We start from the raw sequence: 16,289 nt of genomic DNA, 5'->3' as shown, positions 1-16,289 counted from the left end.
ATGACAGCCTAGAAAAAATACCTGATTTTTAATGTGAAAATTCTAATAATCTTCACATTGCTCTTGACAGGCAAAACTGGGATGATACAGTCAATGAAAATGACATGAACGTAGCTTGAAAAAGCTCCACTAAACCTTCAAAGCAGTAGAGGGAACATACGTACCAAGGTAGTGGAACGGTGAAATAGAAATCAAAAGTGTTTGTTGTCTTCGAAATTAGCTCATAAGAAACTCAGAAAACTCAATAACCAACATGATAGAGTAAGGTATGTAAATTTGCGTAGAGAAGATAAGAGAGTGACACGACAAAGTAAACGTCAGTATGAAGCGTATATCGCTGAAAATAGCAAAAGAAACCCTAAGGCGTTTTACAGTTATGTTAGAAGAAAGAGAGTCATTCATTATCCAGTCAATAGGTCCATTAACCACGGAAAACGGTAACTTGGTTCAAGACAACGAAGCCATGGCAAGAATATCAACCGACTATTTTGCATCTGTATTCATGTTCGAAGACACAACCCATGTGCCGGATCCAGTTTCATTTATAAGAGAAGGGAACGGTTATCAACAACTGACATAAAAGCCGAGGACATACTTTCAAGAACAACTGGAATAAAAGTAAGTAAAACGGTAGGTTCTGGTTAGTTTTATCCAAGAACAATGAAAGAGACGAGAAAAAAAGAGATAGTTGAGCCCTTGACTACCCTCTTCAGTAAAGTCACTTGCTACAAAAAAAGTTCCAAATAAATGGAAATCTGCGAAGTTTTCAATGTAACACTGATATTGAAAAACTTGTAATAAGAAACTGCCCGGAAATCATCGTCATATTAGCTTAACGTCTGTAGTTGGAAGACTTATGGAAACCATCATTCGAGATAGAATTGCAAATCGTGTAGAGAAACAATTAATAACGATTCTCAACATGGTTTTCGACGAAACTGCTCATGTCTGACAAACCTGTTTGAATTCTTTTATGAAATAAGCATCATGTACGACGAAAGTAAAGCAGGTAATATTATCTGTCTCGACTTTGAAAAAGCTTTTGGACATGTTCTTCGATATAGATTGCCACTGAAAATTAAGTCACATGGTATAGATGAGGTTGGACTTCACTGGATAGGAAATTGATTAACTAGACAGTAAACAAAGAGTTGTGATTAATGGTCTAGTCTCAGAATGGTTAGGCGTACAAGTGGTGTGCCACAAGGATCAGTTTTGGGGCGAGTTTTCTTTTTCATATATATTAATGATATTGATAATAGGTTGCATTGCAAGATATCAAAATTCGAAGATGATACGAAGTTGCGTAATAAATCTACAAATGAACTTGAATGTCTACAGCTTCAAACAGACATAGACACACTGATGAACTGGGCTCATAAGTAGGAAATGAATCTTAGTATCAATAAGTGCAAAGTTTTATACATAGGTAGTAAAAACGAAAAGGCAAGCTACAGCGTGAATTCTGTTGAACTGCAAAAGGTAAATGAGGAAAAAGACTTGACCGTAGTAATATGTGGTGACCTGAAACAAAGTAAGCAGTTTACAGAAGCAGTGAAGAAACCAAACAAAGTTCTTGGTTTCTTAGGTAAAGCCTTCGAATCTAAGTCTAGGGAAATCATCCTTGCTCTTTAAAACTCATTGCTTCGTCCACATCTTGAATATTGAGTTCAATTTGGTCAACCAACCTAAAACAAAGGACGGACGGAATATATATATATATATATATATATATATATATATATATATATATATATATATATATATATATATATATACATATATATATATATATATATATATATATATATATATATATATATATATATATATATATATATATATATATATATATATATATATATATATAATCTTGATCAATTAAATTATCTAAGGCTTGACTAGTCTGCTTTTACTCGTAGTAATGGATACAAACTCGTGGGTAAACAATTTACCTCTAACGAGGCGAAGTACTTTTTCTTCTACAGGACTGTTAACATATGTAACGATTTCCCCAGTAAAGTTGTTGAAAGCAGCACCACAGTTACATTTAAAAACAGACTTGATGCTTCGCTTTAAGTCCCCGACTTTCATTATTTGTGCTTCCATAGTCAAAATGAAAAATTGCAGGTTATTCTTTTTAATTTTCTGTGTGCCTTTCCTGTGAGTTTCTTTTATCTTCCCCATCATAAAATGCCTCAAAAGGACCCAATGGTCTGTTACTGTTTGAATTCCTTTGTATTCCGTTATATTCCTTTGTGATTATGATGTAGCATTTTTCAGTGGTACAGGAATATCAGAAGTTCAGTTGGGTGGTTTATAAGTGAATCATATCTATCGGTGTGTCTAAGTAAATTGCGACTTATTAAAGAACGAAAGTAAAGATTGATATGCTGCATCTATTAGTACTACGTCTAAAGTTAAAACGTCAGTTGTCCAGATCATGTTATATTAATCGTCAGTATCACTTTGTTTTATCAGTAAGAGGGATTTTCCAGTTAAAAGCGGAGTACTGTTAGGGAAGATAAAGAACTCAACTTGAGCAAATATTCGCTCGCCGTGCTATTTCTAAAGTCAAAAGTTCAAAGACTTAGGTCAGATAGAACAGAATGGAGAACTATTAGACCATAGATGTGTGCAGTCTGTCTCAGCCCAAAACTATATACACATGCCTTCCTTTCTATAAACTTGTGTTCGCTGACATACACTGACTAGCAAAAGTTTGGAGCACGTTTAAGACCATTGGACCCTATGCATAATACTACTACACAAAGTGAAATACGATAGTGATGAACTTACTTGTGCTTAGTAAAGCCTTTAGCCTGGAGCATCTCTTGAGCCAGGCCGACCCTTCTCCCAGACCTGCAGGTGATGACAAGCTTGGGGTCCTCTGGGTCTGGTTTAGGGAACCCGTACTTAGCTTTAAACACCTCTCCCTCCAGACCCAGCGCTTCCTCCAGTTCCTGCGCTGTAGGAGAGAAAGTAGGGAGGTTATTGTCAGCATATTATAACTGGTTTTCCTGCATACATGAAAATTGGTATTTCCATCTTCCAGCAAAGTTATCTCATGTCAAAGAGGATTCTTGTTATGTTCACATGGAAAACTGAATTCCTCGGTTCCTTCCGTACGAGAGCAGTAAGGTGGGCCAAGTGTCACAAGATGAGAGCACAGTGTGGTTGGTCGGATGTTTGGGCTTTAGGCCTATCGCCAGTAAGGATCATTATGGTCTTCAGCTCCAAGCTGTAACCACGAGGGAAGATCTGGAACACTTTCTTCTGGGGTTCAAGATCATTCTATGACCACAGGCATGTTCTCCCAACATACATGGGCCTCGTGTAGCGTGAGGATATACATCTGCTTACCCTCCCGTTTATCGCCTGGCGTATTAGCATCAAATTCCGTCTAAGAACTATGACAAGAATATATATGATATGAAAGGTAACTTGGTTTTCAAGAATTCTCTTATGAGAGCATTGTTAGCCGTCTGTGGTCACTTGTCGAATAATTTGGTTACCCGTCTCTTTACCTTGACCACCCTGACCTCGAAGAAAACTGGAGTTAACGGCCAGAGGTCGTTTAACCCAGACCCAATAACAACTGTAGTCTTGCGAGCCGCAACGCATGCAAATGGCCACGTTACCCATCACGAGAGACCCCGCATCGCTCGTCTGGCAGGGCCCAGGTGGCTGGCCTTGGCTGCTGCTACTGACGGGTCGTGACTGGGAAACTGTAAATAAAGTACGAAATAGGTCAAATGGCCATTACTAGCGGACGTGTATGGAGTGTGCGTCCATATCTCACTGGTAAAAGTTAGGTAGAAAAGGACCTGGATGGATTCCCTTCTCGTGGTATGTCGAAACTGAATCTGGGTGAGGAAAGATGCCTCGCTTTGCATACACGAAGGTGCACGACAAGGTCCTCCATCACTGCTGGTAACACTTCCGGCCTTATTGTGGGTTTAGTAATAAAAGAAATCATCAGCGCTCACACTAACTTAACCCTCTACACCTGCCTTACCACCACACACACACACACACACACACACACACATACACACACACACATACACACACACACACACACACACACACACACACACACACACACACACACACATACACACACACACACACACACACACACACACACACATACACACATACACACACACACACACACAACACACACACACACACACACAACACACACACACACACACACACACACACACACACACACACACACACACCAGTCTTCATTACACCGCTACATGCACATTCCCCTGCAAATACCTACAGCATTTACAAAACCATCCGCACATGCTACAACGTACAACAACGACACTACCTCCCATACCTGCTTAAACATGACATACAACAACTACACAACCACCCACACCTGCTCAACAAAACATACAACAACCATACCACCACCTGCACCTGCTTAAACACAACATACAACTACACCACCACCCACACCTGCTTAAACACAACATACAACAACTACACCACCACCCACACCTACTTAAACACAACATACAACAACTACAACACCACCCACACCTGCTCAACCACAACATACAACAACCACTTCACCACCCACACCTGCTTAAACACAACATACAACAACTACACCACCACCCACACCTGCTCAACCACAACATACAACAACTACACCACCACCCACACTACTTAAACACAACATACAACAACTACACCATCATCAACACCTGCTTTACCACAACATACAACAACTACACCACCATCCACACCTGTTCAACAACAACATGCAACAACCACACCACCACTCACACCTGCTCATCCACAACACACAACAACTACACCACCATCCAAACCTGCCTAACCACAACATTCAACAACTACACCACCACACACACCCGCTCAACCAATACGTTACAACAACTGCACCACAACCACCACCTGCTTAACCACAACATTACAACAACCACACCACCACCCACACCTGCTTAACCACAACATACAACAGCCACACAACCATTCACACCTGCTTTACCACAACATACAACAACTACAGCACTATCCACACCTGTTTTACCACAACATACAACAACCACACCACCATCCACACTTGCTTTACGACAACATTCAACAAATACACCACCATCCACACTTGCTCAACCACAACATACAACAACCACACCACCACCCACACCTGCTTAACCACAACATACAACAACTACACCATTACCCACACCTGCTCAATCACAACATACAACTACGCCGCCATCAACACCTGCTTTACCACAACATGCAACAACTACACCACCATCCACACCTGCTTAACCACAACATACAACAACTACACCATCACCCACACCTGCTCAATCACAACATACAAGTACACCACCATTCATATTTGCTTAACCAAGACATACAACATCCACACCACCATCAACACCTGCTTTACCAGAACATTCAACAACTACACCACCATCCACACCTGCTTTACCACAACATGCAACAACTACACCACCATCCACACCTGCTCAACCACAACATTACAACAACCACACCACCACCCACAATTACTTAACCACAACATACAACAACCACACCACCATCGACATCTGCTCAACAACAAAATGCAACAAGTACACCATCATCCACACCTGCTTAGCCACAACATACAAAAACTACACCACCATCCACACCTGCTTAATCACAACATACAACTACCAGACCACAACCCACACCTGCTTAACCACAACATACAACAACTACACCACCATATACACCTGCTCAACCACTACATTACAACAACTACACCACCATCAACACCTGCTAAACCACAACATTACAACAACCACACCACCAAACACACCTGCTTAACCACAACGTACAACAACCACACCACCATCCACACCTGCTTAACCACAACATACAGCAGCTACACCACCATCCACACCTGCTACATACAACAACCACACCACCACCCACACCTACTTATACACAACATAAAACAACAATATCATCATCCACACCTGCTTAACCACAACATACAACAACCACACCACCACCCACACCTGCTTGAACACAACATACAGCAACCACACCACCATCCACACCTGCTTTACCACAACATTCAAGAGCTACTCCACCATCCACACCTGCCCAACCACAACATCACAACAACCACACCACCACCCACAATTGCTTAACCACAACATACAACAATCACACCACCATCCACATCTGCTCAACAACAACATACAACAACCACACCACCACCCTTACCTGCTTAACCACAACATTCAACGTCTACACCACCATCCACACCGGCTTAACCACAACATACAAAAAACTACACCACCATCCACACCTGCCCAACCACTACATTACAACAACTACACCACCACCCACACCTGCTTTACCACAGCATACAACAACTATACCACCATCCACACCTGTTCAACCACAACATATAACCACATCACCACCCACATCAGCTTAAACACAACATACAACAACCACATCACCATCCACACCTGCTTTACTACAGCATACAACAGCCACACCACCACCCACACCTGCTTAACCACATCATACAACAACTACATTACCTTCCACACCTGCTTAATCATAACATAAAACAACTACACCACCACCCATACCTGCTCAAACACAACTTACAACAACTACACCACCCTCCACATCTGCATAACCACAACATGGAACAACCACACCATCACCCACACCTGCTTAACCAAAACATACAACAATCACACCACCACCCACACCTGCTTAGCCACAACATACAACAACTGCACCACCATCCACACCTGCTTAACCACAACAAACAACAACCACACCACTATCCACACCTGCTTTACCAAAACGTACAACAACCACACAACCATCCACTCCTGCTTAGACACAATTGACAACAACCACACCACTATCCACATCTGCTCAACCACGACATACAACAACCACACTAACACCCACACCTGTTAACCACAACATACAACAACTACACCACCTTCCACACCTGCTTAACCACAACATACAACAACTACACCACCATCCACGCCTGCTCAACTACACCACCAACCACACCTGCTCAACAACAACATACAACAACTACACCACCATAAACACCTACTTTACCATAATATAAAACAACTACAACACCATCCACTCCTGTTCAACAACAAAATACAACAATCAGAACACCACCCACATCTGCTTAACCACAACATGCAACAACTACACCACCATCCACACCTGCTTAACCACAACATACAACAACCACACCACCATCCACACCTGCTTAACCACAATATACAATAACCACACCACTACCTACACCTGCTTAACCACAACATACAACAACAACACCACCACCCACACCTGCTGTACCACAACATACAACAACCACACCACCACCTACATCTGCTCAACAACAACTTACAGCAACTACACCACCTTCCACACCTACTTAGCCACAACATACAACAACTACACCACCATCCACACCCGCTCAAAAGATACATTACAACAATTACACCTTCTACATCTACTCAACCACAACATTACAATAACCACATCACCACCCACACCTGCTTTACCACAACATACAACAACCACACCACCACCCACACATGCTTAACCACAAAATACAACAACTACACAACCATCAACACCTTCTTCACCACAACACACAACAACTACACTACCATCCACACCTGCTTTACCACAACATACAACAACCTTACAACTACCCACAACATTCAACAACTACACCACCACCCACACCCGCTCAACCACAGCATACAACAACTACACCACCACCCACACCTTCTGAACCACAACATACAACAAAGAACACCACCTTCCAAACCTGCTTAACTACAACATACAACAACTACACCACCACCCACACATGCTCAACCACAACATACAACAACTACACTACCATCCACACCTACTTAACCACAACATGCAACAACTACATCAACATCCATACTTGCTTAACCATAACCTACAACAACCACACCCCCATCAACACCTACTTTGCGACAACATTCAATTAGTACACAACCATCCACATCTGCATTACCACAATATTCAACAGCTACACCACCATTCACACCCGCTCAACCAATACATTACAACAACTACACGTGTACACCATCTACACCTGCTCAACAACAACATTACAACAACCACACCACCACCCACACCTGCTTAATCACAACATACAATAACCGCACCACCGTCCACATCTGCTTAACCACAACATACAACAACTACACCACCATCCACACCTGCTTAATCACTACATTACAACAACTACGCCACCATCAACACCTGCTCAACCACAACATTACAACAACCACACCACCATCCACACCTGCTTTACTACAACATACAACAACTACACAACCATCCACACCTGTTCAACCACAACATACAACAACCACACCGCCACCCAAACCTGCCTAAAAACATCATACAACAACCACATCACCATCCACACCTGCTTCACCACAACATACAACAACCACATCACCACCCACACCTGCTTAACCACAACATACAACAACTACACCACCTTTCACATCTGCTTAACCGCAATATACAACAACTACTCCACCACCCACACTTTCTCAACCACAACAAACATCAACTACACCACCATCCACACCTGATTTACCACAATATACAACATCTACACCGCCATGCACACCTGTTCAACAACACAATACAACAATTATACCACCACCCACGTCTGCTTTACCACAACATCCAACAACCACACCACCACCCACGCCTGCTTAACCACAACCTACAACACCCACACCACCATCAACACCTGCTTTACTACGACATACAATAACACACCACCACCTACACATGCTTAACCACAACATACAACAATCACACCACCATCCATACGTGCTTAACCACAGCATACAACAACTACACCACTATCCACACCTGTTTTACCAAAAAATACAACAATCACACCACCATCCACACCTGCTTTACCACAACATTCAACAACTACACCACCATCTACACCTGCATAACCACAACATACAACAACCACACCACCACCCACACCTGCTTTAACACATCATACGATAACCACACCACCACCTACACCTGCTTAACCACAACATACAACAACACCACCACCCACACCTGCTTTACCACAACATACAACAACTACACCACCACCCACACATGCTTAACCACAACATACAACAACTACACCTCCATCAACACCTGCTTTACCGCAACATACAACAATCACACCACCACCCACACCTGCTTAATCACAACATTCAACAACCACACCACCATCTACACCTGCTTAACCACAAAATACAACAACCATACACAAGCCCTCTCAGATATCCGTAAATGCGTCACCAGCAAATGCACCATCTTCAGTACCACAAACACCACCATTCACACCGCTACAAACACCACCCCTAACAAAACACGCCATACTTACCACACACACATCACTGTTGCTGCAATTACCACCACCCTTACTGGACACATACCACCCCCACCACAACACATATCTCTAACTGTTACACACACAACCCCAAACACAAACACAAACTTGCTACCACCCATACCACCTTTACCACACACACACACACACACACACACACACACAATAACACCACACATACATACCACACTTACCACATCACACGCCAACCTCACCACAAACACCACTTTCACCAACACAAACACACATACACCATCCTCACCACCACACAAACTATCCTCACTACCAAAGACACACACCACCCTTATCAAAACACAAACTTACACTTACACTACACTACACTACACTACACTACACCTTCACTACACTACACCTTCACTACACTACACCTTCAACACCACACATACCACCCTCAACAGCACAAACACTAAATTCACCACAAACATTCCACTATCACTGACACAGATATACAAACCACCCTCACTCCCTCACAAATCACCCTCACCACCGCTAACACACTCACCACCCTCGCCAGAATACACAACACCCTCACCACAACTCATACTACCCTCACCAAAACACACACTACGCTCATCACCACACACACCACACTCACTACAACACACACCAAGCTCACCACCACCCATACCTCCCTCACTACCACACACACCATGTTCACCACCACTCACACCACCCTCACTTACTCACACACCACGCTCACCACCACACACACCATGTTCACCACCACTCACACCACCCTCACTTACTCACACACCACGCTCACCACCACACACCACGCTCATCACCATACACCACGTTCACCAGTGTTCACACCACGCTCACCACCAATCATACCACCCTGACTACCACACACACCGCTCTCACCACTACTCACACCACCTTCACTACCACTACACTCACCATCGCTAACACATTCACCACCCTAACTACCACACACGCCACGCTCATCATCACTCACACCACCCTCACTACCACACATACCACCCACTACCACACACACCACGCTCACCACCGCAAACACATTCACCACCCACCACTTACACCACCCTCACCACCACTCATACCACCATCTACACATCACCCTCACCACCACTCATATCACCATCTACCACACACACCACGCTCACCGCCGCAAACGTATTCAGCATCCTCGCCACCATGCGCAACACCCTTACCACGACTCATACCACCCTCACCACGACACACACCACGCTCAACAACACTCACACCACCCTCACCATCACACAAAACACGCTCACCACCACTCGTACCATCCTCACCACCACACAATAAGTTAACCACCACTCATACAACCCTCACCACCACACATTCCTCCTTAACCACCACACAAACGCCACGCTCACTACCACCCATACCACATTCACTACCAAAAGCACCATGCTCTCCACCGCAAACACATTCACCACCCTCGCCACCCTTATCACAACTCATTCCACCTCACCACCACACACACCGCGCTTACCAACATTCACACCACCCTCACCACCACACAAAACACGCTCACCACCACTCATACCACCCTCACCACCACACACACCACTCTCATCAATACGCATACCACACACTACCATACACACCACGCTCACACCACTCACACCACCCTCACCACCACACACACCACGCTCATCAACACGCATACCACACACTGCCACACACACCACGCTCACACCACTCACACCACCCTCACCACCACACACACTACGCTCACCATCACTCATACCACACTCACTACTACACACACCACGCTCATCACCGCAAACACATTCATCAACCTCACTACCACACACATCACACTCACAACCACTCACACCACCTTACTACCACACACACCACGCTCGATACCACTCATACCACTCTCACCGATATACACACCACGCTCACCGCCGCAAACACATTTACCACCCTCGCCACCATACACAACACCCTTACCACGACTCATACCACCCTCACTACCATACACACCACGCTCACATAATCATACCACCCTCACCACCACACACAACACGCTCACTACCACTCGCACCACCCTCACTACCACCCACAACACGCTCACTACCACTCACACCACCCTCACTACCACACATACCACGCTAACTACCACTCATACCACACTCACTACCATACACACCACGCACAACAACAATCACGCCAACCTCACCACCACACACACTACGTTCACCACCACACACCACCCTCACCACCATACACACCACGCTAACCACCACTCATAACACACTCACCACCACACGCACTACGCACACCACCACTCACACCACAAACACTACGCTCACCACACACACACACACACACACCACCCTCACCACCATACACACCCCGCTAACCACCACTCATACTACACTCATTACCACAAACACCGCCCTCGCCACAAACGGAACATCATCCCAACCACACACGTCATTCTCATCATCATTCATAACATCTTCACTACCGCCACACATTACCCTCACCAACGCTCATACCACCCTCATCACCACATATTCCATCCTCATCAAACCTCATACCACCCTCACCACAACTCACACCACCACATAGCCATTCCCATCAGAACTCATACCACCCTCACCAGCACACATACCACCCTCACCATAACTTATACCACCCTCACCACCACTCATACCACCCTCATCAAAACTCATACCATCCTAACCACCAGACACACACCACCCTCTCCACCATACATACTACCCTCATCATCCCTCATACTACCTTCTCAACCACTAATACCATCAGCATCAAAACTTATACCACCCTCAACACAACTAATGCAAATACATATGCCATTCCCACCACCACTCATATCACCCTCACCACTACACATACCACCCTCACCTCCACACATACAACCCTCACAATCCCTCATACCACCCTCCCTACCAATCATACAATCCTCATCAAAACTCATTCCACCCTCACCACAACTCACACCACCATATACGCCATATCCACCACCACTCATACTACCCTCAACACCACTCATACCATGATCAAAACCCATACCACCCTTACCACAACTCACACCACCACATACACCATTCTCACCACCACTCATACCATCCTCACATATCACCCTCACCATCCCTTATAGCACCCTAACCACCAAACATCCCACTCTTAACATCCCTCATATCACATTCACCACCACACACACCAGCTTCACCACCAGTCATACCACCCTCATCACCCTTAATAGCACTCATACCACCTCCACCACTACTCCTACTACCCTCATCACCACACACACACACACCTTCCTCACCACCAAACACATCACACTCAACACATTTCATACCACCACACATGCCACTCTCACCACCACTCATACCACCCTCTCCATCACTCATACCAACGTCATCACCACTCATAAGACCCTCACCACCACATGCACCACCCTCAACACCATTCATTCCACCCTCACCACCACACACACACCACCCTCACCACCGCACATGCCACCCACACCACCACTCATACCACCCTCAGCACCACGCATTCCAATTCAACACCACTCATATTACCCTCATCACACTCATCACCACTCATACCATTTCACCACTATTCATAAAACCCTCATCACCACTCTTATCATCCTCACCACCCTCACCACCACAAACACCGCCGTCACCACCACATACACCTCCCTCACCACCACATACACCTCCCTCACCACCACTCATACTACCCTCATCACTTCTTATACCACCCTAAACACCATACACACCACCCTCACCAACACCCATAACATCCTCATCACCCTCACCACTCATACCACCTTCACCACTACTGATACTATCATTATCCTCACTCATACCACCCGCACCACCTTCATCACCACTCATACCAACCTCTCCACTATGCATACCACCCTCCTCAGCACTCATACCATCTTCACCTCCACTCATACTACCCTCTTCACCACACACACCTCCCTCACCACCAAACGCACTCGTGACCTTCACTACAACTCACGACTCGGCATTCCCCAGGTGCTACGCAGCCCAGTTTATCTGCGCGCTCTGACCACGTGGTGACCACGTGGTCGAAGATCAAAGAATTCTCGCCGCCAAGATCCAGGAAGACAGAGAAGAAAGAAGAAAGAAGACTGAAGAAAGAAGAAAATGAAGAGGATAGTAAGAAGTATTGCCTCCACCGTTGGTCTTTCTCGCAGGAGACAACTGCAGAAGATTTCAGTGTGAAGACCAAGCCAGTGAGATTGACACTGTGACCCCACCGCTCTCGCCGCACCCTTCACCTGGGGCCCACGTCGCCTCCGGTCAATTACGCATCCATACTTCATTCATCCATTTACCATCCATCTCATACTCTGCGATGGTACGGCGTGAACAAGTCTACACTTGCTTCCGCACTCCATTCAGGAAATTTATTTCCTGAGGAGTAGAGGCTTGGTGTGGACCTGCTCTTGCTTAACGGGGTTAAGAACCTTTCATTCGTACCCATCACTCCCTTCCTTCGTCTTGTAACGCCACCTGCCCAGGTCCCAGCCGTGTGTATTCGTTGCTGATCAGACACACTGTTTTGTACCACCGAACCTCCAGGGTTCCTTGTGGTAGGTAGTGCAAGGCTTTCCTGTAGTGGGTGGTGCTCCTCATGTTTCGTAGACACTAGACACTGATGCCATCATCACGCCTCCCGACATATCATCACGCCTCCCGACATATCATCACGCCTCCCGACATACGCATCAAATCTAATAAAACTGAACCCCCCCCCCCCTCCCTCCCGCCCCCTTCCACCACTAATTTATTAACAATAGTCTCTCGGAACAACTGAGGTTCGTCCCAGTAGGGTAGCACAAAACCCAACAAACAAACAACATATTACGATTTGCCTAAGCAAGGATAATGATCTTAACAAGATCTTGTCTAAACCATTGATTGATGAGCTCACCAAGAAACACTTCCAAATTATTCATGACCGCCCGCCCCCTCCAAGCTAGATGTACCATAATTGTTAACAACATCGATGCATCTATCATGACCCTTAACCCCGCCGAGATTCTTATGTTATTAACCAGAAGATGAGCGACATCATTGTAACTAATGTATACAAACTAAACACATCACGCTCACTATAAATCCAATGTACCAACCCAACTGAGGCAGATCGCCTGCTTTCCCGTGGAATTTTGTTTCCCATGATCTCGGTGTAGCCAAGTACTTAAAGCCAGATCAATATTTATAGATCAAGCAATGCTTTAAATGTTTACAGTACGGTCACGATGCCAAGAACTTCAAATCACAGCAACAGAATTGCAATCACTGTGCTGAGGTTCGACACAGCTTTCGCGAATGCAAGTCCCAGACACTAACCTGTGTAAACTGCAGAGGCCAACACATTGCTGTGTCTGAATAATGCCCGCAAAAAAGGATCAACTTCGCACAGCACAACAGACCCTCAAATCCTCTAGCTCCTCCCATAACACAAACCAACCTCACCTCTACGCAGCAGTTGCTGCCAAACAAACCACTGCCACCCTGACTTCTCCAATCCCAACCACAAACTCCTCTGACCTCCTCACTCTCCAGGGGAAAATACACGCCTGCTATCTAAAAGCACTATTCCTGAGCAAGGAAGACAAGTCTGAATTCAACAGAACATCCGACATGTTGCTAACCCACGACAACCTTCCTACAGCATAAACCACTCCCGAAATCCTTACTTCCCTCGACAACAACCATCCTTTCTAGAATCCTGTCACACCCGCCTCCCTGACTCCTAACGCAAATGCAACATCCCAGGCGACCTCAAGCAACACTTCAAACCCTCCCCCATCAACACGATCTCTAGCCCTCCCAACTTCCAATAACACCTTCGCATCCTCTAACACAACTCCCTCCACCACCCTCCATTCCATCACTACCATCCCATCCATATCTCCACCTACCAATTCCACTTCCACATCAACTAATACAACTTCCACTTCCACCCCCTCCCGACCGTCCCCTCCAATCTCCCCAAACCTCCACTTCCCAATTTCTCCCCTCCCCCCTTCCCTTCCCCTCTTCCCGAACCTAACCTTCCAGAGGAGCTCCAGAACCAGACCCTGCTGACTTACCACACGACCTCCCCCTAAGTACAGCTGTTTACAACGTTGACAATCAACTCACTGACAATGAATCTCGCCCCATCCCTAACCCCTCCCCAGAAAGTTGTCGACGCAAGACCAGACAGAACTCCTCCAAAATTGTACTCAAGAACGTGAACGGTATGCCAACAACATACGTTGACTCCAAAATAAAAAAAATCTGTAAACTTCCAGAAATCGTGAAAGCTTACAATCTTGCACTTTCATGTGCTCAGCTACTTCACTAACCATCATCTGGTTGCTACACTCCTTGAAGAGAAACGACCCAATATTGTGATACTCAACAGCACATGTATCACTAACGGGCATAACATCAGACACTACGGATACACACATCCCGACACTCTACAGACGGTAGACACGAGGGAGTCGCCATTCTTATACGCAACATAATCGAACATGAACACCTCACTACTTCATGGCAATTCCAACATTTTCTAGCAGTAAAGATAAACACACTACATGGCTCTATTATCTTCTGCACCACTTACGCTCGACCCAACACTAGCATTCCACTACACGATCTCTACACAGTATCTAACCACATTCATATCCCAGTCTACCGTCTAGCTGACCTCAACACTCAACACAGGACATTCCACCACAACAGAA

The 16,289-nt window shown here is 45.3% G+C and overlaps 1 protein-coding gene across 1 annotated transcript in view; it reads right to left on the bottom strand.

The window, feature by feature from the left end:
• Nucleotides 1–16,289, bottom strand: part of LOC139751379 (rhodanese domain-containing protein CG4456-like) — a 61,965-nt gene that overhangs the window by 23,359 nt on the left and 22,317 nt on the right. The window contains exon 3 of the mRNA XM_071666749.1: nucleotides 2,800–2,968. Within this exon, the coding sequence (XP_071522850.1) occupies nucleotides 2,800–2,968 (169 nt within the window). The remainder of the gene's footprint in view (nucleotides 1–2,799; nucleotides 2,969–16,289) is intronic.

The sequence above is a fragment of the Panulirus ornatus genome, chromosome 11 (genome assembly GCF_036320965.1).
Source record: "Panulirus ornatus isolate Po-2019 chromosome 11, ASM3632096v1, whole genome shotgun sequence".
NCBI lineage: Eukaryota > Metazoa > Arthropoda > Malacostraca > Decapoda > Palinuridae > Panulirus > Panulirus ornatus.
The sequence above is the reverse complement of the archived record's forward strand: the minus strand, read 5'-3'. Positions and strand labels throughout refer to the sequence as shown.